General features: G+C 41.5%; 2 protein-coding genes across 4 annotated transcripts; both read right to left on the bottom strand.

The window, feature by feature from the left end:
• Positions 1 to 309: 309 nt before the first annotated feature.
• LOC121990442 (catalase isozyme A-like) lies at positions 310 to 1,219 on the bottom strand. Its single transcript, XM_042544575.1, has 5 exons — positions 1,103 to 1,219; positions 940 to 1,029; positions 799 to 866; positions 635 to 728; positions 310 to 554 (listed from the first exon to the last, which is right to left on the bottom strand). Exons 1-5 carry the CDS (start codon positions 1,184 to 1,186, stop codon positions 495 to 497), a joined length of 396 nt encoding a protein of 131 aa, XP_042400509.1. The 5' UTR covers positions 1,187 to 1,219; the 3' UTR covers positions 310 to 494.
• A 22,908-nt stretch (positions 1,220 to 24,127) lies between these two features.
• LOC121993235 lies at positions 24,128 to 26,402 on the bottom strand. Of its 3 annotated transcripts, none has more exons than XM_042547948.1 (2): positions 25,275 to 26,402; positions 24,128 to 24,533 (listed from the first exon to the last, which is right to left on the bottom strand). In XM_042547948.1, exon 1 carries the CDS (start codon positions 26,293 to 26,295, stop codon positions 25,276 to 25,278), a length of 1,020 nt encoding a protein of 339 aa, XP_042403882.1. In that variant the 5' UTR covers positions 26,296 to 26,402; the 3' UTR covers positions 24,128 to 24,533; position 25,275. The 3 variants fall into 3 exon arrangements, with proteins under 3 accessions (XP_042403882.1, XP_042403881.1, XP_042403883.1); XM_042547947.1 differs by having other exon boundaries at positions 24,128 to 24,528; XM_042547949.1 differs by having other exon boundaries at positions 24,128 to 24,497.
• Positions 26,403 to 27,212: the final 810 nt, after the last annotated feature.

Below are 27,212 nucleotides of genomic sequence, written 5' to 3'. Positions count from 1 at the left end.
TGCAACAATCCGTTAAGCACCGTAGCGGAGCAATATCGTTTACGGAGATAGTGTCGAACACTAGCCTCGACGATCAATTTGCATACTCCGGAATTTACCGGAACCAACAGCTAATTCCACTAGCGTCGTCTTCTCTCTCTCTCTCGTGCGTCCTCTCCATTGATTACACGACCTCGTTCACTCCCTTGCCGAGCACATCCTCAACAGGAACCTTGGTAGTGGCTCAAACAAGCATGCACTAGGAGCTCAACCACGTGATTATTGAATTAAGTAATATTACGAAATGGACAAGTTCAACCACGACCGTAATTATATAAACATTATTATGATCATTTTGTTTCATAGTACAAATAAAGCCAAGTAAACATGCTTGGCTGATTACACGGAACTAGCAGTAATATTATTCGTAATTGAACAAGCAAGACTGTCTCTCCACTCCACCGGCTTCACATGCTCAAACTGCTGTTCATGATGTCGTCTATGTATCATCCTCCTCACATGTTCGGTTTGATGTTGAGGCGATTTCCCACTTTCTGCCCCAGAGACGCATCGCACTGCAACCACATTTAACAGAGTGTTAATCTATGCAAATCCAACTGTTAATTCATCTCTGCTCTGAGGTGGGAGTTCTTACCTGTGACAGATAGTTGACCCAGATGCTGCGGAGCTCGTGGCTGACCTTGGGGTGGGATAGTCCCTCTACCCATCGCTGGACAAAACGCTCTTGCCTGAGGCATGGCGAGAACTAAAGCTTAGATTTTGATTGCAGAAAACAAAAAGATCACTGAGCAGTTTTACCTGTCAGGTGCCCAGGTGCGGTATCTCTCCCCAAGTTGCTTGAAATCATTTTGCTTGGGAATAATAGTCTGCGTTCATGAGACAACATATAGATACTCTGCAAGAAGAAGAAGGAGAAGAAGAAGAAGAGGAAAGACTGACCTTCTCACGCCTGCCAGTAATTATGCGGTTTGGAATTGGGAATCTCTCTGCATGCCGGAGCGTAGAGTGTCTGGAAGGATAGTAATCCACCTGGACAACAAGAGCAAGAACAATTTTAGGATCTGCTGAAGATTAAAGATGGATCTTGGATATAGTCGAGCACCTCTTCATCCCTGTGCATGAAGTTCATGAGTCCGTCGTAGTGGTTGTTGTGGTGGGCGCACTTGGGGGCGTTCACCGACAGCATCAGGCAGCTCCGGTCCTAACAATCAGGAGGCCCGGGGCGAAACAATCAAAAGAGGTCCTTAATTTTTATTTCATTAACATCATGAATTTCATTAGATTCATCGTTAACTTCATAAATTTCATTAAATTCATCATTAACGTCATGAATTTCATTAGACTCCTCGTTAACATCATGTATTTCTTTAAGTTCATCTATATTATCCCTATTTAAATTTTCTATATTTTCATTAGAACTTGATCTTTTAATATAAAATTTATTAAGAGTACCTCTTTTTTATTCATTTAATTGTTCTATTTTTTTTTCTTTTTTTCATATCCAGAAATATATTTTCTAGGCAGCATATTATAATACACAAAATTATAATAATTGTAAAAGTATAATTTAAATAAACTAAATAAAACTATAATTTAAATTAATTAAAATAAATGCATAAAATTACAATAATTATAAAAGTATAATTTAAATAAACTGAATAAAATTATAATTTAAATTAACTAGAATAAATGCACCTGGATAAAAAAGGAGTAGATGACAACCCGCAACTCGCGAATCTCCGCAACGTAGGCCGTAGAGGTTCAAAATCTTCAGGTGCAGTGTGCAGGAGGTGCTGCCATGCTGGTGTAGCCGTGTAGAGAAGAGGCAAAGGCGCAGCCTTGTTTGACGCCATCGCGGAGTTGGAGTTGTGAAATTGCAAAAGCTTGAGGCTCGAGCTTGTCTGCTTGTGCAGTTGTGCGACGGCGGAAGAAAAGGTGCAACAGTAGGAAGAGCGTCGGCACTCGACAGAAATTGCAAAAGCTTGAGGCTCGAGCTTGTCTGCTTGTGCAGTTGTGCGGCTTGTGCAGCGTCGGAAGAAAAGGTGCAACGGTATGAAAAGCGTCGGCACTTGACAGAAATTGCAAGGCTTCTGCTTGTGCAGTTGTGCGGCGGCGGAAGAAAAGGTACAATTTTACTTTACAAAACCTAATTCTTAAAATAATTAATATATATAATATATAAACACTGGCTTGTGGGCCCCTCCTAAACTGGGGCCCTGGGCAGTCGCCCAGGATGGCCCGGCCTCTGGGCCGGGCCTGACCACGTCGTCTTAACCATTGAATAGCATATATCCATATCAAAGCTAAACTTCGTTGCCGCTGCCACCACTCCACTTTTGGTACAACCAATCAAAGTTGATCAAGTTCAAAATGTTTCAAGTTGGATATTGATATTTGAATAATATGTTTGATGATTGAGCAAGACGTCAAATAGGTTAAGATGGACCAAATATTTGACAATTAATCAATAAATATATTTAAAGGTTAAGTCAGATGTCAAATAAAAGAGAAAAATTGTTGGTACAATCAATTTCAAGTCAAGATAGATCAAGATTGATTTGAGTTTCAATGTTGATAGTTGGAAAAAACTTAAGTAGATCAAGGTTGATTATTGATCCCGTTCAAAAGCTGAGTCAGACGGACCGTCGGGTGAGGTGGCCAGAATGTTGACTGAGTCGCGACGTCCCGGAGGGGGGTGCTGAGATGACTTCTGTGTTGATCAAGTCTTCAGAAGTCCTCTGGTCAACGCTACCTGCAGCTAGGGGTGAGTATTCGGTTAAAACCGAACCGAACCGAATTAACCGAACCGATTTGTTTTCGAATAAACCGAACCGAACCGATTTTCGATAAAAACCTAACCGAACCGAACCGAATTTCCAAGAAAATCGAACAAATCGAACCGAACAAACCGAATAAACCGATTTTTTCTAAAAATTTGGTTTAGCTTAATAAAAATTTGGTTTGGTCTAAAAAATCGATTTGGTTTAAAAATTCGGTCTATTCGGTTTAACCGAATAAAAAAAATCAAAACCGAACCCGAACCGAATTAACCGATTTTTTAGAAATAAAAAACCGAATTTCCGAATAAACCGAACCGAATTTTTAAATTCGGTCGGTTTAATCAGTTTATTCGGTTTAACCGAACTTTTGCTCACCCCTACCTGCAGCTAGGGACCGGGTTGACCCGGCCCCGGTACCTCGATGCTCGAGGCAGATCCAACGAATATATGAGTACAAGACTAAGCCATAAAATAATAAAATAATAAAATGCAAAGAGAATATGGACCGAAAACGTACCCTGACCTAGGGGGCGTCCTCGGATGGGACGTGACTAGAGTTGTCGCGACCCGGAAGAGTAGATGACTCCGATCAGGCTGGAGAGCTGGATCTGACGACGAGGAGCTGCCCGCGGCACGGGCTCGAAAGACGAGCTGCAGGTCGAGATAAAACACCGGCACGCAGGCGGGGGGTACTAGCGGCACGTAGGCCTGGACACGAAATCAACATACAGACCGGGAAACGAGATCGGCACGCAGGCCGGGATATGACCTCGGCATACAGGCCGGGATATGACATCGACACGCAGGCTGAGAAAACAATAGGTCGTGCGCTAAAATACAACCACACATAAAGATGGAACAGGGCAACGACACGAAGGCCGGATCACAACACGCAAGTCAGATCAATGAGAGGGTTGGAACACAGCGGAGATGAAACGTGGTCCGATCGGAGGTAATAGAACCCACGACAACAGTAATAAGCGAGAAGCCCGCAGGAAAAGAGGGTGTCGGCACTGTGAGGCAGAAGTCGATACGCTAGAAACGAAGCAGACGGTTGAGGACGTGAGCAGGAGGGATGAGAGCTACTGGTAGCTGCGTGGGGAGGAAGAAGAGGAGATGCGGCGGCGTCGGCTCCGGCGAGGAGAAATCTGGCGGCGTCGCAAGGAGGATGGCAGTGCTGTGCGGCTGTTCGGTAGTGGCGTTGCAAAGAGAAGTAGGAGAAGAGGCAATGCGGTCGACGACGAAAGACGCTCGGAGGCAGCGAGCTCAGTCCGGTGGGGGCGGCCGGCTGCGGACTAGCGAGGAGGAAGAAGAAGACCAGCTGCGGTGCTAGCCGCGGGAAGAGAGGAGGGGAGAGGCGGTCGTCGTCGGGAGGAGAGGTGGCGACCCGGTTAGGAGAGGGAGAGTAGATGAGATGAGAGCCGGCCTCGGCTCCGGCGACAACGTCGCAAGAAGGAGTCCCCCATGGTTACTGTTGCAGGCGGCGGCCAGTCCCCGAACCCAGCAGCCGCCCCCCCCCCCCATCCCTTAATGCCCTAACAATGGAATGACCCAATTGCCCCTCTCCTTCCCTCAAACTCCCTTTATGCCCCTCAGCCCAAACTGTATCAATTATGTACATGACAATAGAGAAGTCCAAGTGGATCATGGTTAATTGAACACTTGACAATTAGAAGTCTAGCTAGTAGAAAGTTGATAAAGGTGAAGTCCAAGTGGATTATATATTCAAATACTTAGCAGTTAGAAGTTTAATAGAGAGTTGACACTAGAGAAGTCTATGTGGGCATGATTACTTGAACGCTTTGATAATGTTGGGATAAGTCCTAACGAATCATAGAGGACCGGTAGTTAGTCTTGTGCTAACAAAGTCCTGACAAATCATGAAGGGCCAGGTGTCAGGTATGAGTGGGGAAGCCCTAACAAGTTATATGGAGGGACAAGATTGTTGAACACATTGTTGATATCTTGACAGGTTATAGAGGATTGAATATTAGATATGAGATAAGAAGGTCTAATAGGTCATGAAGGATTGGATGTTAGATATGAGACGAAAAGTCTAAACAAGTCAAGGAAGACAAGATATTTGGTAATGGTGAAATCCCAAGAAATCAAGGTTGACTGAATTCTAAGCAAATGAGTTCCAGTAAGTTAAGGTCAATTAGATACTAGACAAGATAAGAGTTCCACTTAGGTAGGGTTGAAACAAAGATGTCAGCTGACTAATATATGGTTGTAGTCAATTAATAAAGTCTTAAACCATGATTCAAGAGTTTAAGAGAATTTGGGTGTAATTAATCGACTAATGGATCTGAGTAGTTGACTAATACATCAGTCAAATGGTGCACTCAACTGATGATACTATTGGAGCAAATAGAAAGTTTCTGAGTCAATTTAGAAGCTCGACTAATCATCATTAGTCAAATGATGGGTACTATCAATCAATTGATGCCGAGCTAAATGGAGTTGTTGGGCAGGGCAACGTTTGGATCTTGACTAAAGCAATTAACTGATAGGAGTTGGTAGTCAATTATTAAGAAGTTTTAGCTATGACCTAAAATCTATAAAGGAGTTTCGTGGAGGATTTTGTATGTCTAATCTTAGAGGTTTTAAGAGGAAGTTCATTCCAAACCTTCTCGAGATAAATCCAAAGAAACCTAAAGCCATCACAATGTGATTAAAACCAAGTTTTTGTGTAAACTTATTCATTTCGTTTCTTTTTAATATTAATTTGTATATTTGTGTTTGGCTTGTATTGTCTCTAAGAGAAGGTTTGTAAGAGGTGTCTCCATGTCTGAAAGGTATCCAAGAAAGATAAAACATAGTGGTGCTATAATGCTAGGACGCTAGGCAATAGAGTATGAAATCACAAGTGCACAATTTTTGTCAAGTAATAAATATCATTCTCTAGAACTTCTTTGTTGAATACCCAATTAAGAACAAAGTAGACTATGTAGACGAAATCAAAGGTGAGGAAATAGTTATAATGAGAAACTGAATCAAATCGAGAAATCTAAGTAGAGAACTGATTAGAATACCAAATCTTTAGACAAATTCTAGGAATTCGATTTCATCACAGTTAGCATCAATAATTCCATTATAATCTCCTTTCTTACAATGTTAAATTGATCTTGAAGGTGAATATTTTTTCTCGGAATACAGCGATGTGTTTACTTGATGCAACTCTTATTTTCATGGTAATTGAATCAGGCTAAATTCTTTAAGCTTCCCGATAATCAATTTTATCCTTGAGAGAATTCGAACTACTTTTGTGATAAAAAAATCTCAAGTTCAATTATATGGTTCTGAAATTAAGGTTTATCTCTTAGTTTATCCCTTAATTTCTTTGTCATGCAACTATAGAGCATACTACAATTGAATGAATGGCAATCATAACATTAATTAAGAGAACAAAATCAAACTACAAAGTTGATATGTCATTGGGCTACTCACTCATCTTAGAATAAAGAAACTACCTTATAGCATTGAAGATACAATCCATTGAAATCAATGAAAGCACTCTACAATTTGAAATTAAGATCAAGAATAGAGAAAACTTGATTGTAAACGCTTGTTGATGTCTCTAGTAGATCTCCATGTGTTCTTTGATGTCCGAAATATCTTGGTTTCACTGATTTCTTGGATGTGACTTCCCTTTTTGATCTCCTATCACTAGATGCCTAGAACTGCCGCCCTTTATTTCCTTTTATATTTCCTAAATCCTAACAGATTTTTCAAAATAAAAGCAAAAATTAACCCTAATGATCCATGGTCGTGGAACTTTCTATGGGATGGTCATGGATTGTTTTGCCTTGATTCTTCTCTCTTTGCTTAGTATCATTCATGGCCATGGTTTTTGATGTTAGTGTAATATTCCCTAGGTCAAGGTTAACCTATTTGACTGAGCTTGAATTGGGTCAAGCTCGAGTCTTAATATTTGGATTTCAATGTTTGACAATACATGTAGACAACACATGGAGATTGCAGGTGCGATTGTTCATATGGGCAGATTGTGAAAAAGAGTCAAGTAGGTCAAGGTTGACTAGATACTTGACTGGAAAATCTTAGTGAGTAAAGCTAGGTGGAAGTCCTGGTGAGTGAAGCCAGGCAGTTGTGGAAGTCCTGTTAAGTGAAGCCAGGCAGTTGTGGAAAGTCCTGGTGAGTGAAGTCAGACAGTTGTGAAAAGTCCTAGTGAGTGAAGCTAGGCAGAAGGAAAATCCTGGTAAGAGAAGCCAGGTGAAAGACCTAGTGAGTGAAGCTAGGCAGTATGGGAAATCCTGGTGAGTGAAGTCAGGTGAAAGACCTAGTGAGTGAAGCTAGGCAGAAGGGAAGTCCTGGTGAGTGAAGTCAGACACAGGAATTTCAGATGGATCAAGATTGATCGGGCATCTGTTGCTGGGAAGTCCAAGTAGGTCAAAGGGATTGACCGGATACTTGGTACAAGGAAATCCAGATGGGTCAAAGTTGACCAGACATCAGGTGGGAGTCCAAGTGGGTCAAAGGGATTGACCGAATATTTGGCACAAGGAAATCCAGATGGGTCAAGGTTGACCAGACATCTGGTGGAAGTCCAAATGGGTCAAAGAGATTGACCGGACACTTGGTGAGGGAGTCCTAGCAGGTCAAGGGTGACCGGATGCTAGATATAATGAACAAACATGTCATGGTTGACCACTTGTTGATGTAGGGGACTTTGGTTTTATTTTTGGGCAAAAACAGGAGCTAAATCGATCAGCCGATCGATTGGCTCTTGCCCAATCGATCAACTGATTGATTGGGTGAGTCCCCATGACAAGCCTCCTCCCAATCGATCAATGGATCGATTGGGGAGAAGTGTTGCGCGAACAGAAAGCCTCCCAATCGATCGACCGATCGATTGAGAGCCTCCAATCGATCGGGCGATCGATTTGGAGCTGCGACTTTTGCGATAAGCCCTGGATCGATCAACCGATCGATCCAGGCAATTCCCAGGAGCACAGAGGCACTCTGGATCGATCAGCCGATCGATCCAAAGCCTTCCCAATCGATTGGGAGCAATCCAATCGATTGAGATTTGACCGTTGGCGCAGGATATAGTTGTTGGTGAGCGTTTCTCTCGATAGCACTCTAAGCTTTCATCTCCAATCTTCACAGAGAGTTCACAGCTCCTCCACATACTTCTCATCGCCATATCTTGAAGGTTCTTGGAGTCATTTCCAAGTCAAGAGGCAGATCTACAGCAAGAAGAAGAAGCTAGGGTTAGGGTTTCTTGTATAAACCGTGTAAGCTTTCCCTTGTATTTGCTTCTCTTTGCTTCTTGTTGTATTGAGAGTATTGTAGGGCTTCTCCGCCTTCGGTAGTTACCGCAAAGGAGCGTTTTCTTAGTGGAGGGTGCGTGAGTGTGTGAATCCTTGGATTAGTCACCTCTTCTTGAGGTGGATACCAAGTAAATCTTTTGTGTTAGCATTGTGTGTTTGTTCTCTTGTATTTTCGTTGCACATCATCGAAGAAGCAAGCAACGACGAGCACGAGATCGCGCCGAGCTATTCACTCCCCCCCCCTCTAGCAACATTTCGGTTCCAACACTTGATGTTTGTTCTGACTGACGTTTCATGAGCTTGTCTGAATTCTCGAATGATCCAGAATCGTGGAACTCTCCACGGGCTAGCAGTGAATCATTTTACCATGTGTTTCCTCAAAATTGTTATATCCAAGCATGCTCCAATGCTAAGATCTTCACTTTCTATCGATAAAAAATACAAATCATAGTCATCTAAACTAAAAGATAAAATGAGTGCAAATGCTAGAAGTTTACACAAAATATACTCATGAAATATAAAAAAAAATGTATGCTACATAAGATTAAAAAAAACTATGCTACATAGGATTAAAAAAAACATATGCATGATTCACACTTCAGACTCTCTCAAACTTAAATTTTTACTTGTTCTTCAGCAAAACAATTAAAAATTATCTAGTTTGTTTGCCCTTTTTATATGCATCACAATTTAAGTCATTTATTTTGATTAATGTTGGTAAACATCTAACTAGCCCATTTTTAATTATTTTCAATAAATGTCTAGCATGAGTATGAGCTAGTCCTTTATGTCATAATTTAGTTTCCTCTTGCCATGAAATAAACAATGTATGCGAGGAAAAAGGTAAATTAATAATATAAATATTTTTTCTAGCTCCTAACAAGGTCAATTTAGGTTTATTTGTCATAATTTAGTTTCCTCTTGCCATGAAATAAACAATGTATGCGAGGAAAAAGGTAAATTAATAATATAAATATTTTTTCTAGCTCCTAACAAGGTCAATTTAGGTTTATTAATAGATTTAACAGTACATTTGTTAGACAAGAATTCTACTTTATATCTAATGTCACAAAGCTTACTTATGCTAAGCAAATTGACAAATAAAACTTTCTTAATGAATAACTTTGAATTTAATACTATGTTACCTGATCCGAGTACTTTTAGGTTTTCGTTGTTTCTAAAACAAACTTCTCCCTTTTCTTTGAGCTTGAGTGAGGTAAACATCGCTTGGTTCCTGGTCATGTGTTTGGAGTATCTATTGTCGGCGTCCATTCATGTTAGATTTAACTTGACGAGTTTTCTAAGTCTGATTTGGTGATGAGTGTTCTTTCACATCTTTAAATGGTCCGACTTTCACAAGTTGAGATTGAGTCAGACCACACAAAATTATGGTTGTCACCTTTGCATTTGATTGAGTTGTTTGGTTCATGCTACTTGTCCATAAGTTCATCTAACACAGTTCACCTTTTGTGTTAATTGGCAAAAACACACAAGTATGACAACACAAGAAAAATAAAAGATTATACGTTAACTATTGCTGATTGTAATTGAAGCATGAAGTTGCAATGTGTTGTCATCTCAACACAGAAAACACGGGAGCACAAAGAGAACAAGTAGCATCAAGATGGAAAAGTGATCTAAAAGCTCTACCTCGAGGCCATTTATATAGACCTTCTTTTGTTGCTGACGTGGCAAGCTCCGGGCGACTAGAGCCTCCCCAGTCACCTGCAAGCTGCTAATGTAGCTGCAATGTTTATCCGATAGATAATGTTGTTCATGTTCTCCGGTCGATTGGAGGCCCTCTGGTCACCTATAGCATGGTCAAATCTGATCTTGACCATCTCGCTCTGATAGTTAGATCTCGTCTTCTACCAGTCTCCTGGAAGTAGCTCCAGTTGCTTGTACGGTCCAATCACCTTGACTTACCTACTGTCGCCTGGACACTCCAACTTCGCTCATCGAGAGTTATCAACAGCTAGTCGTCTAGACTCCTTTTCGTCGCCTAGAACTGTCGAACTTTTCTTCCCTACAATTGTTACGCGTAATGAGTATGATAGAAAATTCTAAGTTACTCGTACTTACTTGGCTAGGTGTTTGGCTCCTAGCTGACCCATCTATAGTGAGTTGTCAAGTTTCAGATTTCAACTAATTCCACTTGGACTTGTTTGTCTTGTCTTCAGCTCCCAGCTAACTCCACTTGGACTTGTTTGCTAAGATTTCAGTTCCCAACTGACTTTACTTGAACTTGATTCACCTAGTTCCCAACTAGAACTTTCTTGCTTGATTTCCAACAGAGGCTTAGCTCTTGTCTAGTTCCCAACCTGGACTTTAGTTGTCAAGCTCCACTAGGACTTAGCCAATGTCTGGTTCCCAACCAGGACTTTAATTGCTTAGCTCCACTAGGACTTAGCCAATGTCTGATTCCCAACCAAAACTTCACTATCTATCAAGTAACTTACTCTTGTACATTTGACACCAACTTGTTAGATCTTATCAAATCTAATTTTAACTTTAGTCATACATCAAAACTTTAGATTTAATGTTATACTTCCAACACCAATATAGCTCACGTATCTTTCTTGTTTGATTGGTAGGGTCAACTCGGTCTTGATCTTGATCTACGTGTCTATATGGGTTTTCAAAAAATATTCCATCCACTCTTTTCAGTAGATAAAATCATTGTCACTGAATAGAGGGGGCGGATAATATTGTAACCTTATTCGAGGGACTTGCAAATACAAAAATAAGAAAGTTGTTTCCACTTTTTTTTTTAACTTATTTTGTCATGCCCTAAAGGTATAAATCACTATCTGACGATGAAAAATATCCCTTAATGACAACTATCAATCCAACATGATACGAAACCAGCATTGCAAGAATAACACAATCAACGTATAATAAAGAAAGGAAATCGAGTATATTTTATATAGGTAAAAGCAAATGTTTTGCATGCATGCACGACTTTAAAAATTATTTTTAAAATAAAAAAAAAAGTAAAGCAACGAAATAGAACAAATATCAAGTAATAGGTATTAAAGAAAACCAAACTGAAAATGAAATCGTAAAGACGAACAGAAAATGAGCCATTTTGAAATATCATGGGACCTATAGCTAGATCTTTGAACGATATGATTCAACGTCTATCTGCTAACTTAGAAGTTAAAGAAAAATAAAAGGTAATAAGTATAATATCTCAGTGAATATAAGAAAGACAGTACATGATATTAAGTGTAAGAAGATCAAAGAAAAATAGTCTCATGTAATGTTCCTTTCTAACATATTTTTAACATGAGAGCACCAATTAAAACATCTGTTAACAAAAGAAAAAGTAATAACATAACCATCTACTAACATGAACAACTAGGTATATCAAATAACATGGTCTTAGGTTATCTTACCTACTATCTAATATCAAGTGTGTCAATATAATCAGTAATTAACATGATCCATCAAGTATAATACACAACAATAATAACTATACAGCCAATACAAATGTTGTATACAAATGTTGTACATACTAAGTCCTGACTACGGACAACAACATGTTGTTGGATATATGTGAATTGAGAAAAGGTGAGATCTTGGCCTGGGTTTCTGCAACTTAGATCGGATGGCTCCGGTCAACCGACCCCCAGGCTTATAAGCCCGTGCGCATCGATGCACTTGCGCACTTCGTCTTCGTGCTCCTAGACGCCAGGTTCTTTGTGCTCCGACAATCTTTCTCCTCCACTGTTCTTCGGAGATTTTTCTTCCTTCGTTGTTTCACCGGCGACCCATTTTCAATAAGCTCCCTCTGTCGACCTTTTGCTTTTGCATCTTCTGGCTTCTGTGTTTCTTCGTCTTTGTCTTTTTCTGCGTCTATGTTCCGACGACCATTCCGCCGGTAAGTTCCTTCTCTTGCTTTCTTGTTTTGCAATGGCAAGTTCATCGCAGCCTCCCGCCGACATCCCGGGGCTCTGGTATACTTCTACCGAGTCCCAGTTCGACTCCGACGAGGCTGAGAGTCTGAAAGCCGCTTTTGAGCTTCCTTCCGAGTATGAAGTCATCCTTCCCTCTCCTTCCGATCGGCTGAATTCTCCACCACCCGGCCCACCCGGTTATATCACCTTCTTTCGAGATCATTTCACAGCTGGTCTGCGGTTTCCCATCCACCCCTTCTTTTCTTCCATGTGTAAATACTTCCGAGTCTCCCTCCATCAACTAGTGTCGAACTCCTTTCGGCTACTGTGCAGGGTGGTTGTCCTTTTTCGCCTGTACGACATTCCACTCACTCCCCGGCTCTTCCATTGCTTTTACTATCCCAAGTCGTCCGAGCTGGGGACTTTTCTTTTCCAAGCCCGAGTGGGCTTGGTTTTCTTTGATAAAATGTCAACTTCCAACAAATACTGGAAGGAATACTTCTTTTTCATATGCTTTCCCGAGCGACCGGATTTCCCCACACATTGGCAACTCGACGTGGCGGTCCAGCCTCCATTTAAGAAGTACAAGAGCCGATCGAACTACCTCAATGCAGCTTCGATGTTGGCCAGTCAGAATACAACATCTACAAGTTGCTGTTGGAGGGTGTCTTGTATATCATCGGCCTAAGCCTGATTCGCACTCGGCTCCTATTCAGCCTAGGTATGCGATCACTTTACTCCTTTCTTTAATTCTAATTGATTTGTCTTCCTTTTGTGCAGCCAAAGTCATGCTGCGTGCACGTCTGGCCAGCAAAACAAAGCTCGCAGACGCTGTGATCAATGCGGCCGCTGTCGAAGAACTGGGGAGCCGCAGCCTGCAGCCGGTCGGCTCGCAAGAGGAACCGCAGGACGGGAGTGAAACGGCTCCCGCTTTAGCTAGTGGTGGAGCGACCGATGGCTCCCAACCTCTTTCTGAACAGCGTTCAATCATTCCAGTTGATGAGGACTTGGGCTCTGCTTCCTCAAACGAGCCACTAGCCAGGCGCAAGAGGTGTCGGGCGGAGCCTTCCTCACGCTTTGCTACTTCAGGGGTGCGCTCCGCCGAATGGGTGGAGATGTCGACCCCTGCTTCTATCCAAGAGCTCACTGCCCCTAAGTCATCGGATCGGACGCCCTCCCTATCTGGTCTGTCTCAGGGGACGGTATGCGCACCACCGGTGGCCTTCCTGCCACCCAGGGTGAAGGCTAAGAAGTCAGGCATCCGACTGGCTTCTTCATCATGGTCGTTCAGGCGGGAGGCTTCTACATAGTCGGCCCCGAGCGGCAAACGCCACATTACGTGGATTTTGCATCTCCCGACCGAGGAGTGGCGCGAATCTAGCACCGAGTCCCGAGCTCTGGAGCACCAGATCATCATCCAAGGGCTACTTGCCAAAATATGGGAAGATGCCCGGGTCCGTGCAGAGGTGATGCCTCAGGGAGCACTTGCAGATAGCCACACCCAGATGACTACTGGGGTAAGTTGTACATTTGCATAGTTTACTTCCGATTGGCGCTTATATTCTCTAAGTTTGCAGTACTAGGTGGAGAGCCTGGCCATGTGCCAAAGGCTCACTTTTTGGAGGAGGAAGTGAAGAAATTGAAGGCGTTGAGCGGCCAATCCTTCGCCGCTCAAGAACAAACAGACGCCGAGGTGACCAAACTTCGAGCCGCTCTGGAGAAGAGCAACAAACTGCTCGAGGTCGAACGGGCCAAGAGCGTTGGGCAAGCCACGATGCTAGAGCGACTCAACAAACAAGTCACCACTTTTGATAATAAAATCGAGTCGGCCAAGACGCGAGAGAACCAGTCCATCGTAGACCTCGAGGAGAAGAATAAGGATGTCCGAGCCCTCGCCCAAAAAATTAAGGAAGCTGAGGACTTCCTGGTCATCGAGTGGCAAAGCCGGTCGGCCGAAGAAATGACCCTTCGTGGCCAACTCGCCTCCAAGGATACTGCGCCGGCCACCGCCAAGGATAAGCTAGAGGCCTCTCGAGCGGCCCTGATGACCTACCAAGATGCTGAGCAAAGCCGTTTCGAGGCTATGAAAATGAATTACCTTCGCTCAGATGTTTTCAACGAGAAGGTCACCGATCGAGCTCTATGCCTATTCGACCTAGCCATCGATGGGACTTTCGACCAGCTCCGCGAGGGAGGCCATCTGCCGGCAACTCTGACAAGCAGCATCATCAGCCGAGAAAAACTCACCACAACGTTGTCGGATGCCGTTTTGTACTATCTTGAGAGAGGCCGAGAGTCCTTGTAAAATTCATGTAAAACTTTTGAAGTTTAAATGCATGCTCGTCCGTTCGGACAAGCATTACCTCCTTGTATGTTTTTCAACTCCTTTTGAGCCTTGCAAGAGCTCGTGGCCTTGTACATGATTAATCTATCAGTCGATCGATCCCTCTTGTATTCAGAGTTCATGATTTCGCAACCTGCCACTCGACCTTGAGAGTATTTTGAAGAATTGTATCGAACAGTCACTATATTCTGGAGACTTCGAGCTTTTGAGTAGCCCGGGTTCACAGTCGACTATTCATCGATGCTTGCCTGCTTACTGAGCTTTTGAAGACTGCTCGACCCCGAACGGGGGAGACAAGGAATCCGGTATACTGGTTCGAGACCAGTGAAGACCGCTCTACCCCTAACGGGGGAGATTTGAAATCCGATATGCTGGTTCAAGATCAGAGAAGCTCATTTGACCTCGAACGGGGGAGATTAAAATCTGATGTGCCGGTCCAAGACCAGTGAAGCTCACTTGACTTCTAGAGCCCGTGGCTCTAATATAACTATAAACCCGGCTGATCGGCATGGGAGTCTCTGACTCAAGGGTTTATAGTCGCCACTCGACTGTTGATGAAGACCCTAGTTTTAGGTCACCGCTCGACCGTTGATGAAGAATATGCGAAGACTTGGGTTTAAAGTCGCCGCTCGACCGTTGATGTAGATAAGGGTTTTAAGTCGTCGCTCGACCGTCGATCGAGATAAGGGTTTAAAGTCGCCGCTCAACCGTCGATGGAGATAAGGGTTTAAGATCGCTGCTCGACCGTCGATGGAGATAAGGGTTTAAGGTGACCGCTCAACCGTCGATGGAGACAAGGGTTTGAGGTCGCCGCTCGACCGTCGATAGAGACAAGGGTTTAAGGTCGATGCTCGACTGTTGATGAAGACACATTTCAAGAGGCCTTCGCTTTTTATTCATATTTTGCCTTGCGTTCAGGAAACATACAAAAAATACATAAATTCACTCACGCACCTCTCATCCTAGCCCTGTAGGGTTGGAGATGATTCACTCTCTATAGTCGCTCTGCCTTCTTCTCATGTTCCCGATCAGTCGTAATTAATATGGTGGCCTCCGTCCGACTTGGATGATTTTAGACTTGGAGGTTCTTCGTAGATCGTTCCCTGAAGCTGTTTGATGACGGTGTTCACCTCCAAGCGCGGATTCTTTTGAGCGCTTCTTGCTTCGGTCTTGACCATCTCGGCGTAGCTCGCCGAGCGGCCAGCTGATTGCCTCTAGCTTCACCCACACGGTCGTCCACCAGGAACTTGATCTTTTGGCAATAAGTAGATACCACCACCCGAAATTCATTGAGGGTCGATCGGCCCAGGATGACGTTGTAGGTCGACTGCGCATCCATCATGATGAAGTTTGTGGTCCTGATTCTCTTCAGTGGCTCTTCTTCGAGTGAGATGACCAGTCAGGCCTGTCTGAACGACAATACCTCGTTGCCCGTGAAGTCGTAAAGTGGGGTCATCATGGGCAGCGGCTCACTTTGATCAATTTGTAATTGATAGAATGCCTTCTTGAAGATGATGTTCACCGAACTCCTTGTATCAATAAAAGTTCGATGAATAGTATAATTAGCAATTACCGCTCGGATGATCAACGCGTCGTCGTGAGTGATCTCCACTCCCTCTAAGTCTCTTGGGCCGAAGCTGATATCGGGCCCTTCGGCCCTTTCCTTACTGCACCCCACCACGTGGATCTCCAACCGCCGAGCATACGACTTCCTGGCTCTGTTGGAGTCATTGTCAGTCGGCCCTCTGACGATCATTCCTATTTCTCCTCGGGACACATTGATTCTATTTTCTTCTTCCCGAGCGGATGGTCTACTTTGCTCGGCTGGGACTCAGGAGGGATCGACGTTATTCCTCCCCTGGTGTCGGTCGGACCGCTCGGGCGTTCCTCTTTTGTACTCTCGTCACCCGGCAAACCGTTGCCTCTATAGCCGATCGGGGGTTGGAGATCGGCGGCGGTATCCTCTTGAGGTCGGTCGGCTGATGACTGGTGTCAGACCGTGGCAATCCCCGCGTGTTGTGAGTTGGCAATTGGTGAAAGGAGCAAAACATGGGCGTTCATACCTTGCCTCTTGTCATTTTCGACCGATTGGAGGCCACATGCTGTACGACATGCATTCTAGCCTCCTGGTATGGTCGCGCTCCCTCCGCTTTCGGCCCTTTAGGCGGTTGGTGGCTGTTGGCAGATCGCCGCTCGGGCGCCGAGTCGAGTGTTCGGTCAGCGCCTCTTTCCTTCTAGCCGCCTGGGCTTCTTCCATGTTTATATATTCGTTGGCCTTCTTAAGCATATGGTTGAAGTCCCTGGGCGGCTTCCTGATGAGCGACCGAAAAAAATCCCCCTTGGTGAGCTCCTGAGTGAAGGCATTCATCATTGTCTCAGACGAAACCGAAATGATGTCCATAGCCACTAGGTTGAAACGTTGGATGTACGCTTAGAGTGCTTCCTTGGGCCCTTGCTTTAGGGAGAAGAGGCTGACGCTCGTCTTTTGGTAGCGTCGGCTATTGGCGAAATGATGCTAGAACGTGGCTCAGAAATCTTTACAGCTTCGTATTGAGCCGTCCGACAGTCTTCGGAACCAGCGTTGTACCGATTCGGAGAGCGTAGTGAGAAAGATTCTGTGCTTCACTCCGTCTATATACTGGTGCAGTGTGGCCTCTTTGTCGAACCGATCCAGATGATCATCTGGATCTGTCGATCCATTGTACGTCTCGATCGCCAGCGGGGTATAGTGTCAGGGCAGAGGGTCTTGTAAGATCTCTTCTGAGAACTATTGGTTGATCCGTTCGGGCGACGTATTGCTCCGAAGCACCTTGCCTTTTCGTGCATCCCGAACGGGAGCATCATCCAAAGACGATCCCCTCTCTTGATGCGCTTGAGCTATTTTTGAAGGGGTTTGAGCAAGGCGCGATGGAAGGGGATTAGTGCGGGCGGCACTTCCCCCTGAGTATTGATCGACCTTTTGTTTTGCCCCCATACGGAGAGTTGTTCCGCTCAGTCTTCTTGCCCCGCTCGCCTGTTGGTCGCCGATGTTGTAGGTTGCGGCGCTAGCCGATCGGCTAACGCTTATTGTTGTTGCTCAATCATTTTTACTGCTCGGGCTTGAATGAGCATCTCAAGCTCCTCCTGAGTGAGTGTCACGGTGGTGAGTCGTTCAACGTCCTCCATCTTCCCGTCTCGGATGCAGGTGACGTTCCCACAGAGGACGTCAAATATGATCTTGTCCGAAAGTCGAAGAGACAGAAAGCTGGGGATGTGGTGCTCACGCTGACCTCCTATGGACTCTGCGCAGACCTGCAACACAATCTACGTCAGTGCCAAGCCAGGGAAGGGGTCCCCAGCGTTGGCCCTTCGACGCTCAAGTTAGTCACCGACGATGAAGTGGAAAGCGGAGCAACAAGAATTGTAGCACAAAGAGTGAATATCATATACCTCCGTCGATACTTGGATCCCCCTTTATATAGGGCTCCTGCAGCGCCGTGTGCATGCTTCCCAAAGCAGACATAATACCTTAATGGGCCGAGCATATCTATGAAGTGAAAGTGGAAGCTTCCGTCGTACGGTCTTCTAGCAGTCCATGCTCGGTGTCGGCGGCACCAACTCCCAAAAGGATATCACTGGATATCATCAGGAGTGTACTATTAGGCCGAGTGGATTGGCTGCTCGGCCTGAATTCCGCGGCCCTAGTACCCCGTCTGGTCGGCCATAACCTTGTTGTTCCTTAATGTGTGTCTACTCGACTGAAGGTTCATTTTGTTATTGCTGAAGCCTGATGCCAGGCCGAGCGGGGTAGCCGCTCGGCAGAAGCCTATTGCCAGGCCGAGTGAGATAGTCGCTCGACTTCTGCTTCTGCACATTCTCCCTTGAACGTCGGTTGTTTGCTTACTCCCCGTATCGGAGCCGACTCCCCGGTCGGGGCATGCATCGCCCGACAAGCCGATGTTATCTCCGCCTTGACTATGACCTATTTTGACCTCCACTGTGATAGCAGGATGAAATCCTTCATCATTACCGCATCAAATATGGAAAAAGGTCTATGGGTAACTTGATTACAGATGACTTGTATTTCATGAACATTACATGTTAGTAACATAAATGATGCTTTACCTTTCAAGGATTATTTCAAGATATTATTTTAATTGTTGCTACATTTTTGTAGGGACCACTCAGAACAAAACACCAAATTACCCATTTCAACTGCTGCTCAATTGAGAACAATGCGAAAGGGATCTGACGACCATCTTGTTCTAAACATTAATTCTGGGTCTGATCATTCAGTTGCTGCAGAGTCTGATGCTAAAGTTTTGCACTTCAACCTTCTAATCAGAAAAGGAATTCATCAGAGGTCATGTTTTCAAATCTATGAATACTTCTGGTCTAATCCCAAGACAAGAAAAACTGATTGTAGATAGACTTGATAATATTTGGTGAGTTCTTATATACTTTTAAACAGAATTATTTAATTTTTGAAATCATTAGTTGAATTCTACTTTGTAGTTGAATTCTAATTTGTAACTGAATTCTCCTATAAATATCAATATTTATTTTATAGGTGAATTCTATTATTTTGGTTGAATTATATTGTTTGGGTATGAGTTTGAAATCATTAGCCGAACTGATTAATTATTATTATATGTCAAATTCAAATATGGACATGGTGAAAAAATAATAATAATTTTGTAAGTATAAAAATAATTATTTTGTAAATAGATTTTTTTTTATTTTTTATTTAAAAAATAATATTTTTAAAGTATTGTAAAAGTATTATCTTTGTAAAAAATAATAACGCTTTTAAAATGTTACAATAATGTTGTTTTTGTGAAAAAAATGACAACACTTTTCAAGTGTTGCATAAGTGTTGTCTTTACTACAAATAATAATACTTTAAAGCGTTGTCATTGAATAAATTTTTAATAATAATATTTTTAATAATATTTTTTTAAATATAAAGACAACGCTTTTAAAATGTTGTCTATTAATTTTTTTTTTTTTTTTTTTGTCTTGTAGTGAGATGATGAAGAGTTTGAAACACGCTCTTGCGCTATTGTATAATAGGAATTAAATTAAAAATACTAGCTTACCTTGAACTTAAATTAAAGTGAACTGCAGAGAGAGAGAGAGAGCAAGCAATAAACTAGTGGAAGGAGCCATCGACGAGTTGCTCACCTTCGAGAAGCTTGTATTGAGATTTTTACATTTGCAATGAGAGCACCAAAAGAGGAGCTACGACTAGGATTTTTGCGTTATGAGGAAGTAACTTCGAGAACTAAAAGACAGTTTAATGGAAGATTAATAATCAAAAGACGAGACTATACTTACTTTTAAACTTTATCGTTCTTCGGGGTGAATGATTTAGTTCTTTCTCAGAATTATCAAATATCTGTAAATAACTTCTCTTAGTTATCGCTAGTTCATCTTGCCTCCGATTTTTTTTTATCATGGCCCTAATTACTGTTCACAGCTATTGCTATTTTGTGTTCTCCTACAGTTAGCTTTGGGAAGGCAGCAGATCTCTCCAATTCAAAATGAATGGCGGAGGTGGAAGTTTCCGTCAGCTATGGTCGGCTGCCTGCAATTATAAAACTCAAGCACCCATTGCTCCTAGATCTCCACCTTCCCAACTTCTTTTGATTATCCTCACATTCTCCTCGTGTGTCCTCATCCCATGCAATCGAGTGGCAGTAACAAGCTTAAGTTGCTAAAATGGTAAACTTGATGAAAGGCATATAACGCCATCGAATCATTGCCAAAATGGTAAACTTTTTTTTCTACAAATTTACGTTTGTGCCTCCATACGTTATTCGGATAGGAAAGCAAAGAGATCAGTATTCAAGGCAACTGTATGGCAGGTGTTGTGGCAATGATAAGGGACTCAAATTAAAGTGCTCGATCATACAAGAGGGGGATAAGGACCAAGTGAGAATGACAGGCCCTACCGCCAGAGTGACGATTTGTTGCTGAGGACCAAGAGTAGTAGAGTGAATGGTCAAAGTCATGAATAATTGTTGCTGAGATCGACCATAGGGAGATTGCATCTGACGATAAGTTTGACCGATAGGAAAAGATAGACCATAAAAATTTAGAACGATTTAGAAAGAAGCGATGTGATGAAATTATGGTGAAAACATCTGATCCACTCAGCCCATGAAAGGAGGTGGCAATATCAAGTCAAATCGTGCACTTGCTCTCCCGAGAATCGACCTTGTGATCTCATTGTGGTAACACCCGCCACATACCAACTCGGATGACCCACAAGATCATACTTTATCTCAAAATTGTTAGAACAGGAAGTGGATTGAGCAAATAATTGGTGTTAAATGATCTCAAGGATCGATGCTTACTGGAGAGAGAAACAAAGATGTGAAAAGGCCATTGAGATGTGATCAATGTACGTAATTAGCCACAAGCTCGACCTTGTAGCCATTGAGCTGATTGAAATAGAAGAGCGGCGCGTTCGAATATTTATACTAATAGTTATATGATAAGCATTGGGACGAATAAATTATCTTTGGTCACATAATTAAAATAGAAGAGACACTTGTAATGAAACGGAGAGAAAGAGGAGGCAGCAATATAATGGATAGAAGGGTAAAATTTACAATTGATTCCTTTTCCAAGATGTCTCATGTAGGAAAAAGACCTTCAAGAATTCCAATTCTTACCATCTGCTTATTTTTAATGAGTTACGACAATACTACGTGCCATTGATGCATCTGATGTTTTTAAAATTCGAGAAGTGTTTTGGAAGATGCGACGCTGTAGGTGTGGAATGAAAATTTCCCGGATGGGAATAGACCTGATGCTCAGAACCGAGGGTTGACCGTTCGAAATCGTTCGACGTTTAAAAAAATCTGACCTTTCATAATTAAAAATTGTAAATTTATAATTCATGCAGAATTTGTCACGGTTCACCCTAATTTAACATTATTATATTAAAAATAAAATAATACATTTATTAAAAAAGACGTATCATTTATTTAAATTATCTACATATCCTTATAGGTAGTTCTCTTACGTAGTTTTTTTTTTTTTTACTTTTTTATTATTTTATTTTATGACTTACGAAGTGATTTTGTTAATGATTTATTAATTAGGTTTCTATTGATTGTTAACGAACATGTGAGGAAAAAATAAAATAAACTCCTTGTTTATAGAATTTATAACATAATGGATATGGAAAAAAATATTGTTAAAAAAATTATTTAGTTTCTAATTTTTTAAAGAAAAATTATAATTAGTTATTAAAAAATTAACTAATAAATGTCAATATCAATTTGATTAACCTAGGTCACACGGAGGAGGTAAAGAGAGATACATACTTGGGATATGTTAAATTTTAATCTCAAATTTTCATAGAGCAACCTCTCATGTTTAACCATCGAAAAAAAATAATAATAATAATAATAATTGATTAGAATTCTTGATCATATATGAGAAGACCTCTCCTCTAGGAGAAGATCTAGGATCGATCTCCATCAATAAGCTTCATTTTAATTTATTAAAAACATTTCTATGTAAAAAAAACAAAATCAGCTGAATCGACGGTCCATAAGACCTTTAAACAGACCGGGTCAAACCTGGCCCGGGGAAGGTCTAGATGGGAAGCAAATTTAGGCTTTGTCCGGGCGCTCTGAGCCAGGCACGTTGCTGTTCGCGGAAGGAAGCATCTCCTGACGCCAGCACAGGCAGCGTTTCTATGACATTTATATTTTCGTACTCAATATCTTAGCTAACTTTTACAGGACAAGGTTGTGGGAAGACCAGATCACCTGATCCATAAAAAAAAAAAATCAAGAGATCGTTCATTCTTAATTACGATCGAATCTTGATTACAATCTGATTGTAATTGATTACGACCCTTTCTAAATTTATCATCTCCACTAAATTATAATTTGAATCGGAATGGACGACTAGAGGCCACCGGAAGTAGGCAAATATCCAGATTATCGGGCGTTGAGCAAGGGGTGATCTCCAATCGTCCGTTCTGACCCAACCTATAATATGATAGAGACAATAAATTTAAAGAAGGATCATAACCAATTACGATTAGATCATAATTATGATCTGATCACAATTAAAAATATACATTCCCTATAAATTCCTCCGGTTAACATACTATTGAGATGTTGAGGTTCGGTAGCCGCTTCAGTGGTTTTGGTCCTTTTGGACGCATCGGTCGTATCATTATGGACAATAATACCCCTCTCGTTGAGGTAAATGTGCATATCCCGGCTGACTATTTGATTTGTCCCTCTTGCGCCAACTCCCGGAAACAACCGCATAACTACTGTTGATTTCATGGTAAGGTTGTGCTAAAAAAATAACAAATGGAAAAAAAAGAGGGATCCTTCTCATAGCTTTGAACTTCGAACAGTTGGTTAGTAAAAGTTACAGCACCTAATTTTCTATTAGGTTTGTTAATGAAATAGAGAAAGCAAGCTGAGATAATATGCGATATGACAAGATAATTAATTTTACCTAGCTTTGGACCTTCATGTTCTGGAGGCAATTCAAATATGAAAGACACTTCCAGATACACACCCTGAAACCTTTTGCCAAATTTGAAATTTTGACAGGAACACAAATGTTGAAGAGATTAAATAGGCCATTTTCTCGAGGACATGCTCCTTAAGTGACCATATTCTTTTCCCCTCCCTCATGTGAGGTCATTAGGCAACCCCGTCATCAGTACTAGTCATAGAGTTAAATGCCACATAATCACCAATTGATGAATTAGGGCACGAATGATTATTGATTGGTTGCTAAGAAGGATCCATTTAGAAATTGAATGACTTTAAATAAATTGTTATGGAATTGATAGATTTTTATTAATTTTTATAGAATCTTACATAGTTATGAAAAACATTTCATAAAGTTCTATAAATATTTTTTGCAAAACTTATACATTTATAAACTTGATACAAATTTATGAATTTATGAAAAAAAAACATTCTAAGTTTAGTTATTGCCAATATAATAAACATCACTCCACATTCGAACTTATCTTTTTCCTATTATCAAATATATTTATTGTTTTGTGGGCATGTGTTTTACTTGTAGGAAGTGCTCCTGATTTATCTTATTGCAATGTGTGTTTGGTTTGTTAGAATAGTTATTCTAGTCCTTACGAATTCTTATGGAATAGGAGCTCAATGTTTGATTACAAACATGAACTTGGAATATCAAATTCTTATATTCCTTATTTTATTCTAAGGAATTTTTATTCCTCTGCTATATTTACTGCATTAAATACTCCAAAAAAAATACATATTCCATGTGTGAGATAGGTTGTAATAGGATTAGACAGGTTGAATAAATAGGTTGGATTGGATGAGTCAAGCAAATTAGATCTAGTGGGAAGTGCTGGTAGTAGTGCAATTAGCCTCGCCACAATTATTCCAGTATATGGATGCAGATGCCATGTTATTCCTGATGACGCTACGATTGTAAAGGTGAAGTTTTTCTATGGTTTTGTACTCTTGTATTTTACGAACAGAAAGAAGTGTTCCGTTGTAGTAATTTATTTTTCTTTTAAAATTGTACCAAGTGTTTTAAAGAACTCTTATTGTTAAAATTTGTATCAAAGAAATTTAAAAAAAAAATCTATGAAAATCTATTGAAACTTTAGATACCAAAAGATTTTCATAAAGTTTTAAAAAGTCAAGTTTGAATATCACATGACTTTTTAAAACTTCATAAAAATCTAATTTAGATACTACTAGATTTCTATAAAGTTTATAAAAGTAATACACCTAGATTTTTAAAATCTATAAAAATCATTCTAAGTAATTAATACAAAAATTGCAACTGAAATTAGCAGATTATGCACACTACAAACACTACCCTATTAAGCTGGCAGTCAATGATCCCTTCAGAGTTACAGAGAGACCCTATAACTATTTATTCATGTTTCACCAACAGCTCTATTAAGTATGGTAAAGTTGGACATGCGAACCAATTTACCGTATAATGTAGCAAAATCATTGAAACCATGCTGTCAAGTTGGACCAACGTCTTCGCAATTACTCAAGGCTCATTCATTGTAATCGCCTGCATTATAACACACTAGGCTGCCAAAACTGGGATGACCACATAACTTGATATGTATCGACCATGTCAACCTTACACATGAAACTTCCCTAGCCTTCTCAATCCTCTCAATTCCAAATACTGTTTAGCAAGCCTATATTAAGTAGCATTTTCCATTGAGCCAGCTATCCTTGTTAATCAAAATCCAAAAGCCAGTAAGACGTCCAAAGAAAAACAATTTGACATGTGTATCATTAGAAAGCAAGAATTCTCCAAGTATACCTATAATTTGAGCCGAAGCAAAACAAACTATTCTTAATATCTTTAATATACACTATCTATTGACAACCTAAACTAGAGTGAAACATTCAAGAAAGTGAGATACCGTGTTCTTGCTTTGTGGCTGTTGGATATATCTACAAGGAAAAGAAAAAAAAAGCTTCTCCTCAAAGATTCTCAAGAATTCTGAATCTTAATTAGGAACCATACTTTCAGAAGGATCATTCTTTCAATGCCCTAATTTGTAATATTGACTTCAACAAATTAATAATAGGCAAATATCCTATGAGAGTATCAAAAGACATGTGGAAGATATCTAACTTCACATGAGAGGCATTCTGATGAATCACCATACTGGAACAGTTTTGACACAATGGAAAAAAAAATATTTCTAATCGGTTCAAAAGCTCAAGATGCATGACAACTTTCCTATGACCAAATTGATTACTCAAGTAGATATGTGATTCAGTAAAATCAAGCAACCACACAAGTTAAGAGCAATAGCATTGATTATTATGGTAGTAGGCATGAAACATTTAGAAATCTAAACAAGATTTTGACCCGAATTATGCATTGAAAAAAAGACAAAATAAACCATAGAGATTAGTTTTCTACCCTTCATCCAAAAAAAAATGTAAACAGAGTGGCAAACCTCAAGCTCCTGTAGTAGAATTCGCAACGCCCTCAGACTTCCCCATGTTCCCAGATGACTTGCCATTGCTTCTGTGCTCCTCCTTACTTGTCATTGCAGAAGCTGCCGGAGTAAACTTCCTACCTCCAACTTCGGCCCTGAGATCCTCCAAGGCCCTCTTCAGAAGAATGCTATCAGACTGCAGAACCTCCACGTCCCTCCGCAGCAAGGCGTTGGCATCTGCATCATCAATGGCGACTGGCTTCTCCCCCTTATGCGATTCTGCGGTCAAGCATTCTATCGTGATCTTGTTCAACGACAGAAGCGGAAGCTTGCTCAATGAGATCGGAATTTTTGGATCATCGAGCACGGAGCGACGCTCCGGTGGCACTCGAAGCCCCCATTTGAACCGGATGGCCGTGCGTTTGGGTAGCTGGAGGATGCTTCTTGCGCTGACCTCGAATCCCGAGAGAAGTCCATCGATCCCGCTTTTTCCGCCGGTCGCGAAAGTGGATATGCCAATCGGAACACCGCTGAGCTTCTTTCCAGGGCCGATCGGCTCGTGAGGGTGGAATTCTGCGAACTTGGGATTTTTCTCATCACAAACCGTCTTGGCCTGAACCTCCACGGACGGGGAGGAGTCGGTGGAGGAGAAGTTGAAAGGGGCACCCGCATCCACAATTTTCTTGACGGAGAAGTCACCGAAATTGGGCTTGAGGAGAAGGGAGAAGGCCGGGCGTCCTCCGTGGAGACCAAACTCGGCGGACATAACGAGGGGGGAGTTAGCGGAGGGGGAGCCGAGGGCTCCGGTGCCCGTCTTGAGAAAGAGGGAGAAGGGTCTTTGGTGGTCGTTGGGACGGTAAGAGAGACGGAGGGAGGGGCCAGCACGAAAGGCAGTGGCGAAATCAAAGCGGAGCTCCTCGTCGGAGTCGTGGGCTCCAACGGCGAAGCCGGAGAGGAAAGGGAGACCGAGGACGGCGATGGGGATCTTGGCCCGCACCAGCGGCGGCTGGTCCTCCCGGAACTTGATGGAAGCCTTCATCGACGCGATCGAAGAACGCGACACCTCCTTATCGATCAGAAGAAAGAATTAGGATTTAGGAGGAGGCGATTGATAGACTCGAACACCTGTTGATCGAGAAGAAAGAATTTGGATTTACCAATTTAGGAGGGTGATGCAAGAATAACGTACCAATGGACTTACCTCACTTTCACTGGTATGGACAGGATCGGTGAAGGGTACGGGTTTGGGTAGATTATGATTTTACACGATAATATGTCTAGTCGTATATTCTTCTTCCGAAACACATTTAATTTTATTATTTTTTATATTTTCATTTATAGACAAAAACAAAACAAATATATATGTAAGGTTCTAATTTAGTAGCATCCATTTACACGGACAAGTGAGCATAAACACCACGGCATTTTACTTAAAAGCACATGCAGATTTAGGGAATTCTTAAACGATACGTGAGGCATATTTCTTTTCCGAAATGTCCTTCCCTTCTATTTCAATTTCAAAATGAAATAAAATAAAATAAACAATAAAATCGAACTAGTGAATTTTTCACAAAAGTCCAATGGCCCAGAAGGCCTGTTGAACTTCAGCTCAACCCTTCTGCTCAGTTGAGCTGGAGAGCTCATCTTCCATCCCTTAAAAAAAATTAATCAAATCTGATAATGATTGATTTAATCTTATAAAAAAATTTCTTCAGTTATTAAAGTAAATCAGAAAAATGTATATAAAAATTCATCATGATAATCAATATTTTTAAATCTACTATTTATTAAAAAAATCTTAATAATATATCATAATTGAGACTCGAATTTATTACTGGAATACCGAATTTTTACTGTGCCTGGGGAGCTCATCTTCCATCGATGTGGTTCTTTTGCCCTTGATCAACTCAAAAGAGAGAGGATTTGACTAAGACTTGACTGCTAACGTAAGATGAG

Source organism: Zingiber officinale, chromosome 6B (assembly GCF_018446385.1).
Source record: "Zingiber officinale cultivar Zhangliang chromosome 6B, Zo_v1.1, whole genome shotgun sequence".
NCBI classification, from domain to species: domain Eukaryota; kingdom Viridiplantae; phylum Streptophyta; class Magnoliopsida; order Zingiberales; family Zingiberaceae; genus Zingiber; species Zingiber officinale.
Note: the sequence above shows the minus strand (reverse complement) of the source record. Positions and strands in the feature narration are given on the sequence as shown.

Excerpts from the sequence above, each read along its gene's own strand:
- LOC121990442 (XM_042544575.1), bottom strand. The coding sequence starts at position 1,186 with ATGCTGTCGGTGAACGCCCCCAAGTGCGCCCACCACAACAACCACTAC. Across the intron at positions 1,030-1,102 it reads TCATGCACAGGGATGAAGAG|GTGGATTACTATCCTTCCAG; the intron begins GTGCTCGACTAT and ends CTTGTTGTCCAG. Across the intron at positions 729-798 it reads CGCACCTGGGCACCTGACAG|GCAAGAGCGTTTTGTCCAGC; the intron begins GTAAAACTGCTC and ends GCCATGCCTCAG.
- LOC121993235 (XM_042547948.1), bottom strand. The coding sequence starts at position 26,295 with ATGAAGGCTTCCATCAAGTTCCGGGAGGACCAGCCGCCGCTGGTGCGG.